The sequence below is a fragment of the Malaclemys terrapin genome, chromosome 24, assembly GCF_027887155.1.
Source record: "Malaclemys terrapin pileata isolate rMalTer1 chromosome 24, rMalTer1.hap1, whole genome shotgun sequence".
Lineage (NCBI taxonomy): Eukaryota > Metazoa > Chordata > Testudines > Emydidae > Malaclemys > Malaclemys terrapin.
In genome coordinates this window covers 9,558,637-9,578,347 of record NC_071528.1, presented here as the reverse complement: position 1 = coordinate 9,578,347, position 19,711 = coordinate 9,558,637, and the positions used below count along the sequence as shown (strand labels likewise).

Genomic DNA, 19,711 nt, shown 5'->3' with positions numbered 1-19,711 from the left:
AGCCCCAGGTCCCTGGACCGTCAGTGCATCCGGGTGATGCCTGCAGGGTCTGGCAGGGGCTAGCACACAGTGAGCCTGGCTTCTGTTCTTTCCACCTCCACCTGGCTTTCCGTGGAGCAGCCGCAGGAGCCTCTCAGAACTGGAGCAGGTGTCTGGGGCTACAGCGAGATGGGCCAAAGCACACAGGAGCAGACCCTCCTCCCTCCACTGAAGGCGATGGAGACTCTGCCTGACCCAAAGCCCACTGAAATCAATGGGAAGACTCGGGTTGATTCAGTGGGGTTTGGATCTGGCCTCTCCTCCGGCCATACACATTCAGTCTCCTAGAGCAGGGGCAATCGCCGCGGGCGACTGCCCCGTCTCCTGATCACGGGCTTCCCCGCGCCGGGAGCAGCACATCTCCGCCAGAGCGTGGCGCTGCTCAGACCTTAGGCCCCGTGTCAAAGCTGTTCCATCCACAAGCCCGTCAGCACAACGAGGAATGAGACGTGGACGCGGGACCTATTCGCTCATCCGCCCGTGGGGCAGGAGGGCAGGACTGACCCCGCTTTTCCGAGCTTTGGGCCAGGCCAGTTTTCAGTGGCTCAAGTAAGGGGGCTTCTATCACTCCCCGTTGGGGAGAGGGCAGCACAGAGCTCCCTGCCACGGGGGGGGGGGGGGGGGGTGCTGGGATGTCCCGGGCCACTGCAGCAGAGCGCCGAACTATCCTGCGGTGGGTCCAATTCCTCCTTCGTCTCCTCTGCGAGACAAATGTCCCATCTCCTGCCTCCCTCCCTCCCCTGCTGGTATCTGCCCTATGCACCCTCCCTACCGCATCTGGGAAGCCTCATTTTAGGGCCTTGTACGGAAGTCATTGACCAAGCGCCCACCAGTTTCAGCAGCAGCAGTATGGGGCCCTGGGATGCAGGCCCAATGTCTGGATGTCAAATATACCTTGGCTGTATATTGGTTATAAGTTACTGTTGCTCCCTCTCTGCTCCTTTGAATCAGCAGACTGTCCCCTCTCCAGGCAACTAATCACCCGCATGCATATTCCAAACTGTTAGCTTCCTCTGACAGCTACAGACAATGGGATCTATACGCCCATCCCAGCATGGGAGACGGCTTGTCCGGAGAGCAGAATGAAGCTGAAGTTGACCTAGGCGAAAGGAAAACGTCAACGTTTGCCCAAGGAGTCTTTCCCAGCTAAGACTCCATAATTGACCGGTGGATGAAACTCCCATCGCTCTTGATCTAGCTAAAGGGAACTGCGACCAGGTGACAGACAAGAAAAACGGCCTGTTTTCCTATGCAAAATGGCCATTGTGTCCCTGGAAATTACATTAGGTTTCACAGGGGAGTGGAAGCGTTATAAATCACATAAGCTGCTTAAGGAATCATTTACTGCAGGACCCAGAAAAACCAAAGGGGCCCAAGGCCAAACTTCCTGATACCCCAGAAGAACCCAAACCCCCAGATTTCACCCCAAATGTGAAGCGGTACATGCTTCTGCTTTGACTGAAATCCAAGACACAGGCTTTCCATAAGTGAATAGCCTTCAAAGTAACGTCTCTTCTATTGTAAGCCCCAAAGAATGTGAAATGCTTAGATATAATCCAAGAACGGGCAAACTATGTCTAGAGAATTTAGAGGAACTAGAAGGATTTTTGTTTGTAGAACTGGAGAAGCAATATGAATGGTCTGGCACAAGAAGGAAACACAACACCGAAGGAATACTCAGTGGTGGGAGATGACAGAACAAGGAGCAATGGTCTCAAGTTGCAGTGGGGGAGGTCTAGGTTGGATATTAGGAAAAACTATTTCACTAGGAGGGTGGTGAAGCACTGGAATGGGTTCCCTAGGGAGGTGGTGGGATCTCCTTCCTTAGAGGTTTTTAAGGTCAGGCTTGACAAAGCCCTGGCTGGGATGATTTAGTTGGGGATTGGTCCTGCTTTGAGCAGGGGGTTGGACTAGATGACCTCCTGAGGTCCCTTCCAACCCTGATATTCTATGATTCTATGACACAAGCACCTAACCAGGGTGTATCTTTGAAATATTAAAAGAATTTGCTTAAAGAGAGAGAAAATTCCAGTTCATAGTGGGGCTAAAAGAGAAACAAACGGATAGAACATATGAATCCTCTAAGGAAAAGGATCAAAGTCATGTGTTATACAACAACGCCGTCTATTGGCTAGGGACGGAAGCAGCGGAGAAGTTAAGAGCCATTAGTTCTGAAACCAGCATATAAACCAAGGGGACACCGTATGGGACCCCTGAATCCACAAATAATGCAGAATCCAGAAGTGCTATCAGACGCGTGGGCCGGCCTCCTAGCCAGCTCTCCCCTACCTGGGTTACCAGGACAGAAGCAGTGTAATTTCATTTCAGAGACTGTATTTCTCTGTGTGTTCTTTCAAATCGGTCCCTGCCAGTTCCCTCCTTGAGTCTGCACTCTCCCCACGGACATAACCGGTAACCGTAGTTTGGGTTTTCATTTTGAACTAAGCCAGTGGTTCTCAAACGTTAGCAACCCAAAGACCCCCGTTTTGATTTATAATTTTTTCAGGGACCCCCAAGTCCCCCTGCTCAGCCCTTGCCCTGCCCCCTTCCCCGAGGCCATGCCCTACCCCGAGTCCCCGCCCTGCTCACTCCACACCCCTCCCTCCGTGGCTTGCTCTCCCCCACCCTCACTCACTTTCCCCAGGCTGGGGCAGGGGGCTGGGGTGAAGGAGGGGGTGCAGGTTCTGGGAGGGAGTATGGGTACGGGAGGGGGTGCAGGTTCCAGCCAGGCAGCGCTTACCTCAGGCGGCTCCCGAAAATGACCAATATCCCTCTGTCAGTGGCTCCTAGGTGAGGGGGAGTTCCCGGCCAATGGGAGCTGTGGAGATGGCACTCGGGGCAGCACGCAGAGACACCACCACCACCCCGGTGCCGCAGGGATGTGCCGGCCGCTTCCAGGAGCGGCGCGGAGATAGGGCAGATAGGAAGCCTGACTTAGCCCCAGTGCGTCACCGGACTTTTAGCATGCGGGAGGCGCTGGGAAGGAGAGGGAGGAGTTGATCAGCGGGGCCTGCAGACCCCCAGGGGTACCCTCAGGGACCCCCAGGGGTCCACAGACCCCACTTAGAGAAAAGCTGAACCAAGCCATGCTATATATTTATGATTATTTGAATGTTTCTCCTTTGTCAGTCCAAGTACATTGGCCTAAGAGCACTTCGAACTTTAAGCAATTGCCTTTGATATTTCAAACTAGTCCCTTTCACACCAAACTCTACAAACAACACGCACATAAGAGCGATTGAAAGGCAAAGTGCAACCTTACACCTCAGAGAATTACTGGAAGTGTCATAAATGCGCTAGCGATACTAAAGAATTGGTAACTGGTGATGAGTAACTGCAATATGAAGTCCTGGTGTTTGCATTGTTCCTTGATATCACTGCACAGCCCTCACACTGGTCTACAGTAACTGCTTACAGACTTCATGTGTAGTTTATGCTTAGTACATGCCTAGAACATTTGTTGTACCTGCACTTGATCAGTGAACCATGGGTTATATACTGATGTGGTTCTGGGTGAATTAATACACTCTTGATTGGTTAAGAAAAACTAACTGTCCTGATCAGAGAAATACGGTTCCCAAGGTAAGATCTGAAAAGAACCCAGCCTTAAAATCAGTAGGCTAGCAAGCCCTGGGCTCAATAAAAGGGATTATTCGACTTAAATTCCATCCCGATATTGGTTATACCACTTATCATAGAATCATAGAAGATTAGGGTTGGAAGAGACCTCAGGAGGTCATCTAGTCCAACCCCCTGCTCAAAGCAGGACCAATCCCCAACTAAATCATCCCAGCCAGGGCTTTGTCAAGCCGGGCCTTAAAAACCTCTAAGGATGGAGATTCCACCACCTCCCTAGGGAACCCATTCCAGTGCTTCACCACTCTCCTAGTGAAATAGTGTTTCTTAATATCCAACCTAGACCTCCCCCACTGCAACTTGAGACCATTGCTCCTTGTTCTGTCATCTGCCACCACTGAGGACAGCCGAGCTCCATCCTCTTTGGAACCCCCCTTCAGGTAGTTGAAAGCAGCTACCAAATCCCCCCTCACTCTTCTCTTCTGCAGACTAAACAATCCCAGTTCCCTCAGCCTCTCCTCCTAAGTCACTTATCAAATTGGCAAATCTAGTTTGTTAAATTCCAGCTTTAAAATCTAACTGGCACTTCATCAAATTCATAAAATCTCTCTCTCACACACACACACATTAATGAAACAGGAAGTCCTCACTTTCCTGTAGTCACTTAGGTTCACATGACTGGCTGGAGGGTCATGCATGTGCTACGTGCCTTCACCACAGTTCCTCTGATGTGTCACCAACAAACCCCTCCCCCCACACCCTGCTGATCCCATCAATATACTTCCATACAGGAGATGGGCCCAAAGCAAAGCACTGAACCCAAACCATCCCACCCATATGAGGGAGCTCAGATCTGAACTCCATGGCTTGGGTTTATTTGTACACGATGAGACCTCCTGAATCGGACCCCTTCCAAACTTTAGGGAAGTTCACTCACTTTGTTATACTCCAATTTGGGGGAGGGGAGGGTTGTAAAATTACTCAACTTTGCCCATTCAGCCTGGTATAAGCGGAAACAACACCCTGCAATCAATGGATTGGGCCCGCTTTACACCAGGGCTGTATTTGGCTCAACCACAGCAGTTCCATTCTCCGCAGACAGGAGGGCCGACGCTGACCCAATCCTGCCAGGTGCCGAGAGCCCTCGATCCCCTTTGAAGTCAGTGAGTGTTGAGCGTGGCTCGGAACCCCTTGGTCTCTTTCCAGAAGACATTGTGTGTGTATTCAAGTTGCTGAGACGCAACATGCTCTCTGAGTTGCCATGGCAACTTAGCCCTGAATAAGAGGAAACAGCGGTACAAAACCCTCCTGTATTTGCCACGTCCATTACATCACCCTCCTCTTGGGCTCGGAGATGTTTCCAGCACAGCCAGATTTTCAGTGCTCACACCGTGCCAGGCTGGGCTCACCCCCTACAGCACCTTGCCTGGTGACTGTGTCTCCCCCCGTCCCGTCCCCACCCCGAGGGCTGGCTGTGGGGGAATCACAAGAGATCTGCTGCAGTAAAATAGATCTCGTGGATCACTCAGGCTGTTGGGCTGGGCTGGGCAGTTCTGAATGCAAGGTGGGGTCTCAGCTCTTTAATCTCATCCCCGTTATTCCATTAGCCCCCCTGTTCTGCGCTTCCCTTCCTTTCAGGGGCTCATGCTGATTTCTAGGGGTCTGATTTTCAAAGGCGCTGAGACCTCCCATCTGCAGCCGAAGTCAATGAGAGCTACAGGTGTTCAGCACTTCTGCAGAGCAGGCCCCTCGAGTCATGTGGCTTTGTGGGGCTGACCAGCTGAAGCTCTCTCCTTGTCCCACGCATCCATTATCTCAGGGTGGCTTGGGCAGAAAGGCAGCCCTGTCTCAGGGAAGGATTGGCGGTGGTCATTCATCATTGGTCTCCCTGATATTATTTCCTGGGAGCTTGGAGGAGTCAGGCAATTCTTTGTAACTGGCAATTCTGATCATTTTTACACAGCCAGTGCATTCGTTTTACTGGGCCACGAATGTAGCTAGAGCTGCATAAAGGCCCCCTATAGCACCAGTTCCCAACCATGGCCGTGCTCGGCTGTCCTGGTATGTGACCGACACTCTGCCCCCCTACCGCCTTTGTACCAGCCCCCACTGCTGCCCACCTCCCATTCGACCAGGTAGGCCAGAGTCAGCAACGGGCATGGGTCCCGCATGCGATGCCCAGAGCGAGCCTTGCGGTGGGCCGGACTCCAGGGCAGATCGGAGTGCAGGCAACTGAACAGGAGCGTGGGGAGGTCTCGGGGCCAAATGCTGCTCCCCGTTACAGCAGGGTGACCCCAGTGGGGTTACCTCTGATTTGCACTGGTATGAGCCGCATGATCCCAGCCTCCAGCTAGGAAAACTGCATCAGAAAAACAAGGGAACCTGTCACTCCATGGTTCACTCACTCCCCATTATGTAGAGTCCCCTCCTTCCTGCCCCCCCCCATGTTGCCTTTTCTTCCGGTGCTGCCCCCCCACACACACACACACTTTTCTCCTCCAGCACCCCCTCAACGTCCCTGGTGCGCTGCTCCCCCCACCCCGAGCCCGTCCAACAGCGAAACCCCCGTGCGCCAGGCAGCCCAGGGAGTGTGAGTCACATACCGCCCCCCCCGCCCCAGCCTGCAAGCGCCCCGCAATCGCAACGCACGTGTGCAACCCCACGCCCGCTACGAGCCCGCAACATTCCATTCCTCTGCGTTCCACCCTTCCTGATTGGTCGGGGCGGAGACCGCCCCTTCGCTGATTGGCTCCCGCTCCCTGCCATGTAGCCACCAAGTCCGTCCCTCTCCTTTTTATATCAGCTGAGAGCTCAGGCCAGGGGGACGCGCAGGGACCGGAGCGGAGCAGAGGTGGGGTCTTGGCGGACCCCCGCGTGAGTGGGGCTCCCGTGGGTCCCCGAGCTGGGGGCGGCCGCTGGGGGCTTGGCAGCAAACTTGCAGAGGCGGCTCCCGCTGGGGCGGGGCGGATCTGGCCGTGCTGCCCCCAAGGCAGGGCTGGGGCTCCCCGGAGTCTGAGTTAGATGGGGAGGGTCGCCCTACCGTGTGTCTCCCTTTCCCCCAGCACATTCTTCAGGGGCGACTTTCCGCAGGGTCCTGGCTCTGCATACCCTGGCTAGCTGGAGTGAGGGGCGCTCCGTGTGGGGGGAGGCACCCTCCTTGCTTGCAGCTGCCCTCCTGGGAACCGCTTCTTGTTCGGGGGGAGGCTGGGGGTGTACGAGGCAATCCCTGTAAAATGGAGTTGGCTGCTGGGCCTGGTTAGATGGGGGGGGGGGGGTGTTTTTGTCTGTTGCATCCACGTGTTGCTAGACTCTAAGAAGTCCCGTCTCCAACCAAGTCACTTGTGCCTCCCACTGTCTTTCCCTTCAACCCCCCTCCGCCCTGCAGCGTCGCCCCAAACCAGCCCCCTTCTGCTTGTATCGGCTGTCTTAAAAGGAGTGGGCTAGAAACCAGACCCTTAAAGCAGCTTCGCCTTCTCGGTTACTGAAACTTCATGATGAACATTTAACTTTCTTTTTCCCCCTGTGGCATGACTTCAGTGTCCGTGTGACATGGATCAGTTTCACTTTGTTTCCTTGGGAGAGGCGCATTGTTGTAAACATGGCCAGGGAGGGAGCTGATCCAAACCAACTTTCTGCTGAATCATTTAAAAATAAAGAAGTTGGTGAGGCTTTGCGGCTCTCCCAAGCCCTCAGCTGAAAAGGGCCTTAACTTTAGGCTTAAATTGACGAGCCTGCTGGGGGTTCTTAAAGAGACGGAAAACCAAATCTAGTTAACTTTTGAAAGTTGCTGAGGGGGCTGTGCCTGTTTCTGAGCGCCCCCCTCTTCTCCTCCCCCCCCCCACAGTTTTTATGGTGTTGCACTTGCCTACTCTTAAATGTTTCTATCTGCCCTGTCGGGGGAGGGCCCTACCCAAACAGAAGAGGAAACTGACAGACCAGAAGGGAGAATGGGTGAAACTGACTAGCCATAAAGGACTGTCAAAGTCACAAAATAAACTCAGAGCCGGCTTGTTTCCTCCAACAGTGCCATTCAGACTAGACTGGGGGTTCTCAAACTGGGGGTCATGACCCCCTCAGGCGGGTTGTGAGCTGTCAGCGTCCACCCCAAACCCTGCTTTGCCTCCAGCATTTATAATAGTGTTTCAATATAAAAAGTTTTTAATTTATAAGGGGGGAGTCACACTCATAGGTTTCTTGTGTGAAAGGGGTCACCAGTACAAAAGTTTGCCAACCGCTGGATTAGACTCTCAAAAGAGCTGATGGGTTCTAGAAACTTCCAGCTATAGTAACATTCAAGTGTAACAATAGGTGAATGGATGTATGAATGGCTCTTTTAAATGGACAGTGTCCCATTAACAAGTCTGAGTATCCATGGTATTGTGCTCTGTGCCAGATAGTAGTGGGTCACTGAGACAGTAAGTAGCCATGTGACTTATAGGAAGAAGAAAGTATGAAGCCAATAGGACCAGTTTCATGAGGTGCATTGATCAGGGTTGGACTTTGGAAGCCAGTCACTGCTGGGGGCATTTCAGAAACAGCTGTGAGCCCTAGATGCCTCTAGGGGGCAGTACATCTGAGTGGGGCAGGTTTGGCTGAGACAACCAATCCATCAAACCACCACTTCTTCTTGTTTATATCCTGGATTGGGTAGATGTTTCCAACCCTATGTAGGTATTATGCAGGACTAAATGACATGGAGAAATGGAGGTCTAGTGCTCTGTCCTAAACTGAATTTAATGGGGAGGTCAAAGCCTCGTCACAACCTAACCACTTCTGAGAGGTTGGAATGGCTTGTAACGCAAGCGAAATGGATTGTGATGTTTCATTGCCGAGTGGCTAACGTGAACCACTAACAAAAATGGCTGAGACCTTTGGTTGAATGATGTGCAAGTGCCTCAGGCCTGGAAGGGGTATTTGCTTGGGCTTAGGGAGTGTCTTCGGGCCATCAGAGGAGTAAGGACAAATCCTGCTTCAATTTGTATTTTCAGGTTGGCTTTATTTAAGCTGTAGCCTGGCGTTAGCTCAGCCGTGGCTCAAAGGCCGTCCCTTGCCTGCTTAAGCAAGCAGGCTCCTGAGTGGGTCTATGAGGAGAGCCGTGTTGAAACCGAACCACCTTCTCCTGGCAACAGGGCTGCCTGCTGGGGGCCTCGTCCGGCAGCCCATCACAGAAGTAGCTGAGGGCGTTCTAGAGAGGGGCTGCAGATGCTCCATTGGTGCAAACTAATGAAACCAAAGCCAGAACTTGAAATACCAAAAAGAGAACTCTCCCAGCTGCTGATCTCCCCCTCCGTGGTCCTGATGCTCAAATCGGGAGCCTTTGTACTCGGTTGCTACCTCACTGATGGGCATCTCCTCCAAATGAGCCATCAGTGTATGTGCTTGTTGCTCCTGTAGGCTTTTTTAACCAAGCTTGTCTCATGGGTCACTTGACATGCTGCTCCCAAGCCATGTTTGTTCCAACCCTGCTTGTGATCAAAGCCAGAACATGCTGCCCAGTTGTAGCTGGGTTGTAACTCGGATATTCAGCTGTGGAGCTGGGTCTGACTAGTTAGCCAGTCTCCTGTTTCCTTAGCGCTGTGTGTAAGGTGGAAATGAAACCCCTGCAAATGCTCTGCTCCTTGTAGCAGCTTCTGAGGCATCATGGAATAGTGCATTCTGGGAAAGCCTGGGCAACAAATATAGACATTGCTGTGCATCTGGCGGGGAGGACAGGCTAAAACAACTGCATCAGATGGGAGGGGGAAACTAAGGGTTGGGCCATGCTTCTGAGCATATTCACTATTAAGTTATGCACTGAGACTGCAGAAGACAAAGGTTCTCAAGCATTTTTCTCTTTTGGATGTAACCGTTCCAGTTCTGTGTGGCAACAGTGGTTTTTATCTTCCAGTTACGTCTGATTTCATCATGTCTTCTGAGGAAAATGCTGCAAACCAGACTTCCCCCCAGAGCGAGGGGCCAGAGCAGCATCAACAGGTAGGTACGCCCAGATTTTAGGGTACTTCACTGCACTAAAATGCACTCCCTGGCATGCTCAGACCCACCTCTTGCTAAGAGGCCAGCAATGGTATTGGTGCCGTTGCTGGAGGGTGGTGATATAAGTGTGTGTCCAAGACTGAATCCCCTGTATCCATGCAATGGGGGAGAACCATAACTTACTAATGAAGGCACCTGGCTGTCCCCCTAGCTATCAAGCAGCCTAGAGAAGTTTGCTGTGGTGGCAAGATCAGATCTGATGCTACTCTACTCGCTAATATAATCTGGGTTAATTTGAAGTCAGTGTATGGATGTGTCCTGCACCTAGTCTCTTCAGTCAAGACCTCCAAATGAAACCTAACCTCAGCTGCTTTACTCTAGGTCATCATTCAGAAGGTCTGATCTTCAAATGTCCTCAGCACCTTCTGAAGTCAATGGGAGGTACAGGAGCTTGGCAGGCTTGGAAAATCAGGCCATGCTCTAGGGCTGAAGATGTCACTGGTGTCTAGAGCATAGAAGTGCCTACAGGGCTACTCCAGCTCACAGTGCTGCTAGGAGGTTTAGCCACCCTTAGTAATAAGAATTCAGCATCAGGCAAGACATGGAGCCAACCCTCTCCAACTGGCTGTTACTGATGATGTGTTTGTTTGTTTTGTCCTCTATTAGAATGTTGTGAGCAGGGTGGCCAACCTGCCCTTGGTCAGCTCCACCTATGACATGGTCTCCACGGCCTACACCTCCACCAAAGAGAATCACCCGTACATCAAATCCGTCTGTGACGTGGCGGAGAAAGGCGTGAAGACCATCACCGCCGCGGCTGTGGGTGGCGCCCAGCCCATCCTGACCAAACTGGAGCCACAGAGTGAGTGAGCCGTGAGATGGCAGCGTGGTGGTGGGTCAGACTGGGGGACCAGGGAAGCTGGAGTAGCTAGTGAACTGCATCTGGGTGGGAGAGCCATGCTGGTTCATGGGTCTGGTAGCTGAGGGAGTGTTGGGAAGCATAACCTTTCAGCTGAGACTTTCACAGCTGTTTTAGAAGGGTCTTATCTACCCTGAACTCCTCTCAGAAGGTCTATTGCAGTCCTACCAAGCAGGTGAGGTGCCCAGCCTATCTCTGCCTCTGTAGCAAGGAGGCACCTTTACAAAGAAGCCTGGTATGGTCTGCTGCAGACTTCCAGGCACCATGTATGGCGTGACCTATGTGACAGCCATGCTAGCTTGACCCTAGAGAAGCTACAGTCTGAAGCACTTCATTACACGTCACTAGGCTGTAGCTGCCTGTCTAACAGTGGAACACACGGATGGTGGTGCTGTTGGGTCAAACACCCTGACATACAGCTGGTGCCCTTTGTCAGGGGCAACCTGCATTTAAAATGGCCTTGTTGTGGCCTCCTTTACTAATTACGGATGTGTGGGGCGGAAGTGGCCCAGAACCAACTGGCCAATGTGGCAACCAGAAACTAGTAAAGCTTTTCAGTGGCGCCTGCAGCCAAGCTGAGCTGGCCAGGTGCAGGGTTCCTTGTCGGATGCCCTTGCAAAGATCCGAGGCTCTGGAGGGAGTAGAAGCGTCCCAAAGCCAGAGCACGTACCCTCCCCCTGCACCATGCTCATAGCGGTGTTAAAATCTCCCTCTGTGACCTTGAGTAGCTCTCGCAGCCTGCACATGTGGCCTCTAGCCCAGATCTTGCAAAAAGAGCTGGTATTGATGCTGGCTCGGAGCAGTGGTGGGGAAGGGAATTGGTTTCACCCTGGGAGACCAGGCCAAGGAAGGCTTTGTTCCTCCAGGGCAGGGAGATGGAACAGGACTCCTGGGTTTGTTCCAAGCGTGGCCTGACATGCTGTGTACTGAGGCAAGAGTGGAACGACATGCTCAACTCCCTGGGGCATTGTATGGCTTAGTAGCTGGGGAAGGCTTGACTTCCTTCAGGGGAAGTCTAGGTAACTTCAAGGGGGCTGTTGGTAACCCACACTCACTTGCTGGGGGTAGGGGTGTCCCTCTTCTCCTGTGGTGCTCTTCTGGCTACAGATGAGAAGGCTGGACTTACTGGCTATCGCTTAAATCCTGCTCTGTCAGAGTTGCTGTGAAACGTTCCACCTGGCTGGGTTCCTGCATTCAAACTGTATCCAATATAACTAAGCTAGCGTGCTGGGACTCCGGCCAACTCAAGAGGCTGGGCAGCTTCTGTAGCAAACAAACTCCTCAGTTAAATCTCTGTTAAATATGAGAGGAGATCAATAAGACTGGGACTCTTCAGCTTGGGAACAAGATGACTAAGGGTGGATATGATAGAGGTCTATAAAATCATGACTGGTGTGGAGAAAGTAGATAAGGAAGTGTTATTTACTCCTCATAGCACCAAAAACTGAGAAATGGAGTGTCCTAATACACTCCTCATGGCTGCCTCGAGTGCAACTGGCAAGACATCATCCCTCTGCAGAGCTACCGCTGACCCAGCTCTGATCTCGAGGCCTGTTTCATGCTCTAGAATCCTTCCCAAACTTGGACTAGCCAATGTTCTCCTTGGCAGCCCTGCAGCCTCCCCTCCTCAAACCTGGCACTGCTTGGCAGTGCCCCTTGAAACCTGACTCAGTTACCAACCTACTCTGCTGCTCCAGGCAACTGAGGGGATAAGGCAACCAAACTCTCTCTCTGTCTAGTTGCAACAGTGAATGAGTATGCGTGCAAGGGGCTGGATAAACTGGAGGAGAAGCTGCCAATTCTTCAACAGCCAACTGAAAAGGTGAGCACCTCCTGCTTGGAGAACTAGGGATGTGAAACAAGGGGTCTACACTCCCTGGACAGACTAGTCCAGAGAGATGGCAGCTGGGGGATAAGGGGTCGGGGGCCAGGAAAAGACTCAACTTCTCCTCCCTGGATCTAACAGCTTCTTTGGGCAGGCCAGTTGGCTGGGTGCTGAGCTAGCCAATAACCGGCAAAACTCATCCCAGAGGGAGGTGGAGATGAGAACCTAGTGACTGATACTGCTGTAGGCTCCAGGCTCTTATCTGGGTGACTGGTGCCTATTTATATGGGGAAGGCAAAGTAGTCCTAGGATTAACCAGTGCCGCCTCTTCTCTGCTGGCTTAATACTAACCTTGGTCACTGAATGCTTCCCTCAATCCTAGGTTGTGGCTGACACCAAGGAGCTGGTGTCGTCCACCGTGACCGGTGCTAGAGATGCCGTCTCCAACACAGTCAACGGAGCGAAGGATGCCGTGACCGGGGTGGTGGACATGGCCAAAGGAGCTGTCCAGGGTAGCATGGAGATGACCAAATCAGTGGTGACCAGCAGCGTGAACACAGTCATGGGGTCCAGAATGGGCCAGATGGTGGTGACTGGAGTGGATGCCATGCTGGGGAAATCGGAAGAGCTGGTGGATCACTACCTCCCCATGACGGATCAAGAACTAGGTCAGTGCATGTTGATTGCAGCTGGCTGAAAACTTTCAGCCTAAGGGCTTGACCAAAAATGCAGTTTGGGTCAACCCAAAACTAGCTGTGAATGTAACCTGAGTAATTTTGGCCAGTCACACAATAGCTGGGGGATGTATTTGTGGTGCCCTGCCTACCAGGCTAAGGGGTAGCACTCATTTGATACAGGGGAATCCCAAGTTCGAATCCCCACTCAAATTTTCTTTAGGCCAAACCAAATCTGAAATTTTTGGTGACTCAACAGACACTTCAGTTCAGAACTGCCATGAACCCAGCAAAAATCAGTAACTTACCAGCTCTAACTATCAGAAAATCACAACCCCAGCTGACTCTGCACTCCTAGGGTTGCCACATGTGTCCCTCTGCTAAGAGTAGGTGGCCTTAATTCTTACGCTGGCTCTGTGGCTGCAGCAGTGAGATGCCAATAGGGGGCCCTAAGCAAAGGTGGCTGTTGGCCTTGTGCTGGTCTAGGTGGGGCCCATTTTGGCAGCCTCCCCTCCAACACAGCCACTCTTACTGGGGGAGAGAGCTAGTAAATGGGCCTGCCTCTTGTGCAGGCCACTAGCCCAGCATGACTTGGTGGGAACAAGGCCATTATCCTTGCTGTACCCAAAGCGAAGGTCAGACTCTCTGCCCCTGGCATGGAATGATGAACATAGGCCTGGGGGAGGGTTTGTCGTGGCTCTTGTGATCAAACTACTGTGCTCACATACCTGAGAATCTACTACACTCCTTCCAGGGTTGCTGGGCCCTCAACTCCTTTCCCTGTCCCCTGACAATCTGCAGGCGCTCAGCGTAACATCCTACTGGTAGCACCCCCACCAAGCCAGCCAGGGATGGGTAGAAAACTGGAGCCCTGACATTACGCCTTTTGGAACTGTATTGGTTTGGGGCCTGGCTAGAGCCAGGCGAGACTTGCTGGGTCTGCTGCCCAAAGCAAGTGCAGTTCTAGACCTTGCTCAGTGACTCCAGATCAAATCTCTCCGCTCACAAGCGATGCCTCCCTTTATCCAAACTGCCGGCCCTGCAGCCTCCACCTGGGATTAGAACTCCAGCGGCATGCGTCACTCAGACTGTCTGTGTTGGGACTTAACAATTCTGATGCCTGGCTTGGAAGAGAATCTAGTTCCTTGTCCCAGGGCTGGATGGGCTTTGAAGCACGAACCAGAGGAATGGAGAACGCTTGTCTCCAGGTTCACGTGCTGAGTAAGATGGGGGTTGCTTCTCCAAGTGGAACTGCACTGGAAGGCTGTGAAATGCAGCTTTGCTCTTCATAGCAGGAGTCTAAACTCGGCTGGAAAGCCGACCCGAGGGCAGTAGCAAATGCAGCTTTTAGTGCCATGCATGGTCAGAGAGCTAAAAAGCTATTGAGTGTTGTGCCCATTGGCACGAACTGTGCCCAACAGGTGCCAGAGTTAGGCCCAGCTTGGACCTGAGTGGCAGAACTGTCGAGGAGCCATTTGGAGAGACCTTACTGTGCAACTCCAGGCTTGAGTGCCCCCTGTGATCCCAGGGAAACGCAGGGAGCCTGGGGTTGGCAGGAGGTAGGGATTGTCAAGGATGCTGGTGCTGTGAAAGGAGCCCTTCTCCTTCCATTGTGTTTAGGCCACAAGCTAGTATGGCCAGCAGGTAATGCCCTGCTGCAGGGATGGGAGCTTCTGCTCAGGTGCTCTCCCTCCTGCACAGCGAACAGCTGGGCACCACTGAATGCCCCTCTTCAAGGTGACTTGCAAAGAGGGTGGGAGTAGGGGGTGTTGCTTGTAAGCCGTCGGCAAGAGCAGCACCGTCGGCTTCAACTCTGACTGTCTGTCACCCTGCCCAGGGTGGCTTCTGTGTCCTGGCCACTAGAACAGGATAGACCTGAGCCTGCAACAACCTTTGGCCTAGCAGACCTCTGGGTCTTGACTCTTTGGGCAGTAGAGGCACAGACTTCAGATCCTGGGGTCTCAGGTCCAGTCCTGTGACTCACCTGGGGTGTCGCATGACCCAAAGAACCAAATGTTGGGTCCTGTCTGCCTCTGCTGGAGGTTTTGAGTGTGGCCTGAGCTTTAATCTCTAACTGGAAGGGCTGATTCTCAGCTGTTTGGGAAGAGATGGGTTAACCTACAGGGCCTGAGGACCATGGGTGAACACCACTCACCCATTCATTACTGGCAATGATCTCTGTCCTACCTAACAGGTGGAGGAGACCCTTCTTGGCTGCTTTCGGGTGTCAGTACCACAGAGGTTCCTGATCCCTGCAGCCAACTGATCAGTATTGGCCCAGAGCTTCCCTGTGGCACCGTCCCGCTCTGCACCATCAGCTGCTTGGTAGCACTGCAGAGCTGAAAGGGAGAGCACTTGCTGTAGCCGTCCAGAAGGGTGGGGTGGGAGGGTGGCCTCAGACTCCTCTCACATGGACCCCACTAACAGTCAAACCCAGGGCTGGTGACCGTGGGTCTCCTGCAAGTCCCATTTAACTCTCAGAGCTGGAGAGGATGCTGGCCTGAGTCGGTCAGTGACTGGAGGAGTATCCCCCTTGCTGCTGAAGGCAGAGCAGACGCAGGGCAGAAATCTCCTGCTCTGCTGACGGGGACTTTCCCCAGCAGGCTGTTTGACCCGTCTTCTCGTTCTCTCCAGCTAAACTGGCCACGTCTGTGGAAGGCTTCGAAATGGCGTCCGTGGAGCAGCAGAAGCAGCAGCAGAGTTACTTCGTGCGCCTGGGGTCCCTGTCCACCAAACTCCGCCACCGAGCCTACCAGCACTCCCTGGGCAAGCTGAGGCATGCCCGGCAGAGCACCCAGGAGGCTCTGTCCCAGCTCCACCAAACCATCGAACTGGTAGGAACACAGATCTCCCCATGCCACCTCCCAGGTCACTTTGTTCTGGCGCTTAAGGCAAATCCTAATGGGTTCGTACTTCTCTCTGGTCAGACATCTTGATTCACAATCCATGGCCCATGCACAGGTGACCGAGAACTATCCTTGGCTGGTGTCGGTCAGCACAGTGCCGCTGACTTCAGGCAAGCTAGTGACCTCTTCCAGCTGAGGATCTGGCCGGGGGACTCCTCCCTTGCTGCTGACCACAAGTATCTTGACTTCTGGTTCTCTGTTCCCTCTGTCCCTTGCCAGATTGAACATGTCAAGCAGGGTGTGGACCAGAGGCTCCATGACGGCCAGGAGAAACTACACCAGATGTGGCTGGAGTGGAGCAGGAGGCAGTCGGAGGGGAAAGAGGACTCCGACACTGCGCAGCCAGAGGTATCTCGCCATGGAGGGCGGCGGGGGAGGTGTCCTAGGCTACTGCAAAGTGACCTCTTAGGCAGGGTGAGTGTCACACATCCTGGGAAGCAGCTTCCCTTAATGGGTGTTCTTGCTTCCCTGGCAGGTGGAATCTCGGACACTGGTCATGTTCCGTGGCATCACCCAACAGCTGCAAACCACCTGCCTGAACCTGATGCCCAATGTCCAAGGCCTCCCCACCAGCATCCAGGACAAGGTGCGGCAGCTCCGTCACAACGTCGAAGAGCTCCACGCGTCCTTCTCCGCTGCCCATTCCTTCCAAGATCTGTCCAGCGCCGTCCTGACCCAGAGCCGGGAGAGGGTGGCCAAGGCCCGGGAGTCTATGGACGAGCTGCTGGACTACGTGGTGCAGAATGCTCCCCTGCCTTGGCTTGTGGGACCTTTTGCTCCCAGACTGGTAGAGCTACCAGAAATTCCAGCAGCTGGAAAGGATGGGGAGGGGGAAGCGGCTGGCTGCACCACCCAGCAAGGAGAAGATGAGAAGATGGACAGCACAGCTCAGCAAGCCTCCGTGCCAAAGGAGGACCCTTAGATGGCTCCGTATACCTGCAGTTGGCTTCTTGTGAGGGAAAGAACTTGTATGCAATTCACTTGTGTGGACACGGGGGGGCTTGTGTGTCACCTGTATCTGGGGAAGGGTGGCAGGGTGTTAATGTAGATAAGCTGGCTGTGTGTGGAACTCCCTGTTGGCCTCACTTCTGAGACTCTACTCTCTTCCTTGCCAATCTTTTGTGCCTTCTCTAGCTCCTCTGGGTGGCTCCTTCCACAGGTGAACTCCAGCCCATGGCAGAAGCATCACCTCAAAGCAAAGCCAGGGTGTCTCAATGGGAACTCTTATCTGGAGGCTGTAAAGTGCCCTTAACTAGGGGCTTGCTCAGAGCAGGGCAGGGAGAGGACACCAACCTTCACGGCAATAGCACTGAACTCCAGCAGCTAAGGGACCTGTAAGACTTCAGTTGTCCAGGTTCTTGACTACATAACAGCCCCTGAGCACTGCAAACGGGAGTGCAAAGCCTGGATTAGCTGTAGGGTTTGTTGCAGAACCTGACCCTCATAGGGCCCATTCCCTGGGCAGCTGTATCCTTAAATGCAATCAAAAAAGGGATCATTATTAAAATAATCTATTCCCCCTGTTTGAAATGTCCAGGCCTCCCACTCTCATGCTCTAAAGTGCTGTAAAGCCATTTGAACCCTGACGGCCTGTGAAATGACAGTTCTAGCCAATAAAGCAGGAATGACTCTGCCATTGCAAAGAAAGCGTAATTGGTGCTGCACTGTCCCAGAACTGATCTTCCAAGGGGCTTGTAACTGAAAATCAATAGAGAGAAATCTCCGGCTAATTTTCCCTCCTGTAAGTGCCACTAACGGTTTGTATCTTGTAGAATAACTGGGTTTTTTCACAATAAAATGTATTGGCATTCACCTGATGCTCTGGTGTCTCTGTAAGCACCTTCCCTCTCCTCTTCTCACCATCATTCACTAGAGAGGAGGTGACCACCATCCCCCAACCCACACACAATCCCTACAATGGGCTTAAAATCTCCTGCCTTAAACCCAACTCCTACCTTTTCAGAGTCCAACCCATGACTCTTTAAATGACAAGGGTTGGTGACGTTGGACTCCTACCCACCAGGAGAGGCATCTAAGCCATTCCCAAGGAAATAGCACTCCTCACTCAAATCCTATTGGTAATTTCCCCGTCTAGTGGGAGCTTAGGAATGCTGGGCAGAGCCCAAGACCCCATGGTTAGATGGTCTTGCCCAAAGAACTGCAGGCCTCTTGAGCAATCCCATTACAAGCCTCCAAACTACGCCACGGCCACAAAGAGCAGTTGTGCCCTCCTGCCAGCACCTAAACTGCTCTTATCTGCCTCCATAGCCTCACTCTTTCTCCTAAAGGCTAGAAACTTGTCACTTTCTGTTGAGTGTGTGTGTGGTGTCCTCCTTAACACTGCATCTGGCCCAGGTCTCACCTTAATGCTGCATTCAGGACATCTATAGCCAACACTGACGTTCAAGTAACTCTGTGTCCTCTCTCTCCTTGGGCAGAGGTACCAGAATGTGGCCACTTTCAGCCCCTCAAATTCCATCCTGGCTTTCAAGCCTTCTCCTAGGGTTTGCTAGAAGTCCCTTACTGTAGTCTCTGGCCAGCACTAAACTTCTGTCTTGAACTCGCCTTGTGGGATTAGGTAGCACAAGCAAGTGGAGGATCGGAATGCCTACTGTGTAAAACTGCTAGCAATGGTGCAGTGATCTTCACGGAGCCTAGGTCTCTTCCTTTTTGGGGTCAAAAACTCTGGGAGTAGGGATTTTAATTTACTATTTTGGGGGTAGGTTGGATAGAAGTATCTGAGTTGCTGTCTTTACAGGGGAAATGTCTTTGAAGGCTGTGGCATGATCTAGACTGGATTCACCCGTTCACCTCCATCTTTCTCCCCTTCTAGTTACTCTGTAATACTTGTGTGTTGCTGCTTCAATACCCCAGCGATCATTCTTCTCCTGTGCTGTGGCTTTCTGCAGTAGGCCCCTAATGCAAGCTGGAACCAGAGGTGACATGATAGACCTTCTTCACAGCCCCAGTTCATGGCCAGATACAGCAGTCATCTCCTCTAGCATGGCAGGGATCACCCCTCCTTAGGACAGTGGGTGCAGCTGGAGTCTGCAGGCTCTGGCCTGTAGAAAGTTGTAAGGAGCAGGCTGTGTCTTTCCCATCCTCAAACACAGACTCCCTAAACTGTTCTCATGCTCTGGCAGAAACCCCCTCCCCCCAACTTGATTCAGATGCTGTTGCCATCTCACCCAGGGCAGGCAACTGAGTGGACTGGACCCCCCCCCACACACACACACACACACACACACACAAGTTCCTGGTACTCAGGTTGTATTCAGGGTTCTGTCCTATGTTGTGACTTCAGGGGAACCATTTTGCACTTCTGAGGCTGGGCTTCCCTAGCTAATATGGAGATACTCAGTTGTGCCTAGCCTGAGCTCTCTGTGACCTGAGCAATCCCACCCTTGCTGGGGGCTGGCTTCTCCAAGCCAGGGGCAGCTTCAATGCTCTCCACATTGTTTCCATGGTTCAAAGGCAGAGGGAGCCACATGCTAAGACTTGGTGGGTGTTTTTTGCTTCTCTGTAGCAGCAACTCCAAGCATTTCCTGCTTGGCCTTTTAAGCAGCTTTGTAGGGTTTTTAATTCTCACCACTACGTGTTGCCTAGGGTTACCATACGTCCTCTTTTTCCCGGACATGTCTGGCTTTTCGGCACTCAAACCCCCGTCCGGGGGGAATTGCCAAAAAGCTGAACATGTCCAGGAAAATGGCAGTTCTGCTCCTCCCCTGACTCTTCAGCTATGGGCTTCAGGCAGCCCCCTTGCCTGCGGACCCCAGACGCCAGCCGGGCACTTCCCCTC

General features: G+C 52.7%; 1 protein-coding gene across 1 annotated transcript; it reads left to right on the top strand.

The window, feature by feature from the left end:
• The first annotated feature begins 6,405 nt into the window (after nucleotides 1-6,405).
• On the top strand, nucleotides 6,406-17,724 carry LOC128828735 (perilipin-3-like). Its single transcript, XM_054013653.1, has 8 exons — nucleotides 6,406-6,466; nucleotides 9,503-9,588; nucleotides 10,255-10,450; nucleotides 12,247-12,329; nucleotides 12,715-13,000; nucleotides 15,641-15,840; nucleotides 16,132-16,260; nucleotides 16,388-17,724. The coding sequence occupies exons 2-8, from the start codon at nucleotides 9,520-9,522 to the stop codon at nucleotides 16,832-16,834; spliced, it is 1,410 nt and encodes a 469-aa protein (XP_053869628.1). The 5' UTR covers nucleotides 6,406-6,466; nucleotides 9,503-9,519; the 3' UTR covers nucleotides 16,835-17,724.
• Nucleotides 17,725-19,711: the final 1,987 nt, after the last annotated feature.

What these genes read in the sequence shown, in the direction of transcription:
- LOC128828735 (XM_054013653.1), top strand. Translation starts at nt 9,520, where the DNA reads ATGTCTTCTGAGGAAAATGCTGCAAACCAGACTTCCCCCCAGAGCGAG. An exon ending in CATGACGGATCAAGAACTAG is followed by an intron (nt 13,001 to 15,640) that starts GTCAGTGCATGT and finishes CGTTCTCTCCAG; the next exon opens with CTAAACTGGCCACGTCTGTG. An exon ending in TCCACCAAACCATCGAACTG is followed by an intron (nt 15,841 to 16,131) that starts GTAGGAACACAG and finishes GTCCCTTGCCAG; the next exon opens with ATTGAACATGTCAAGCAGGG.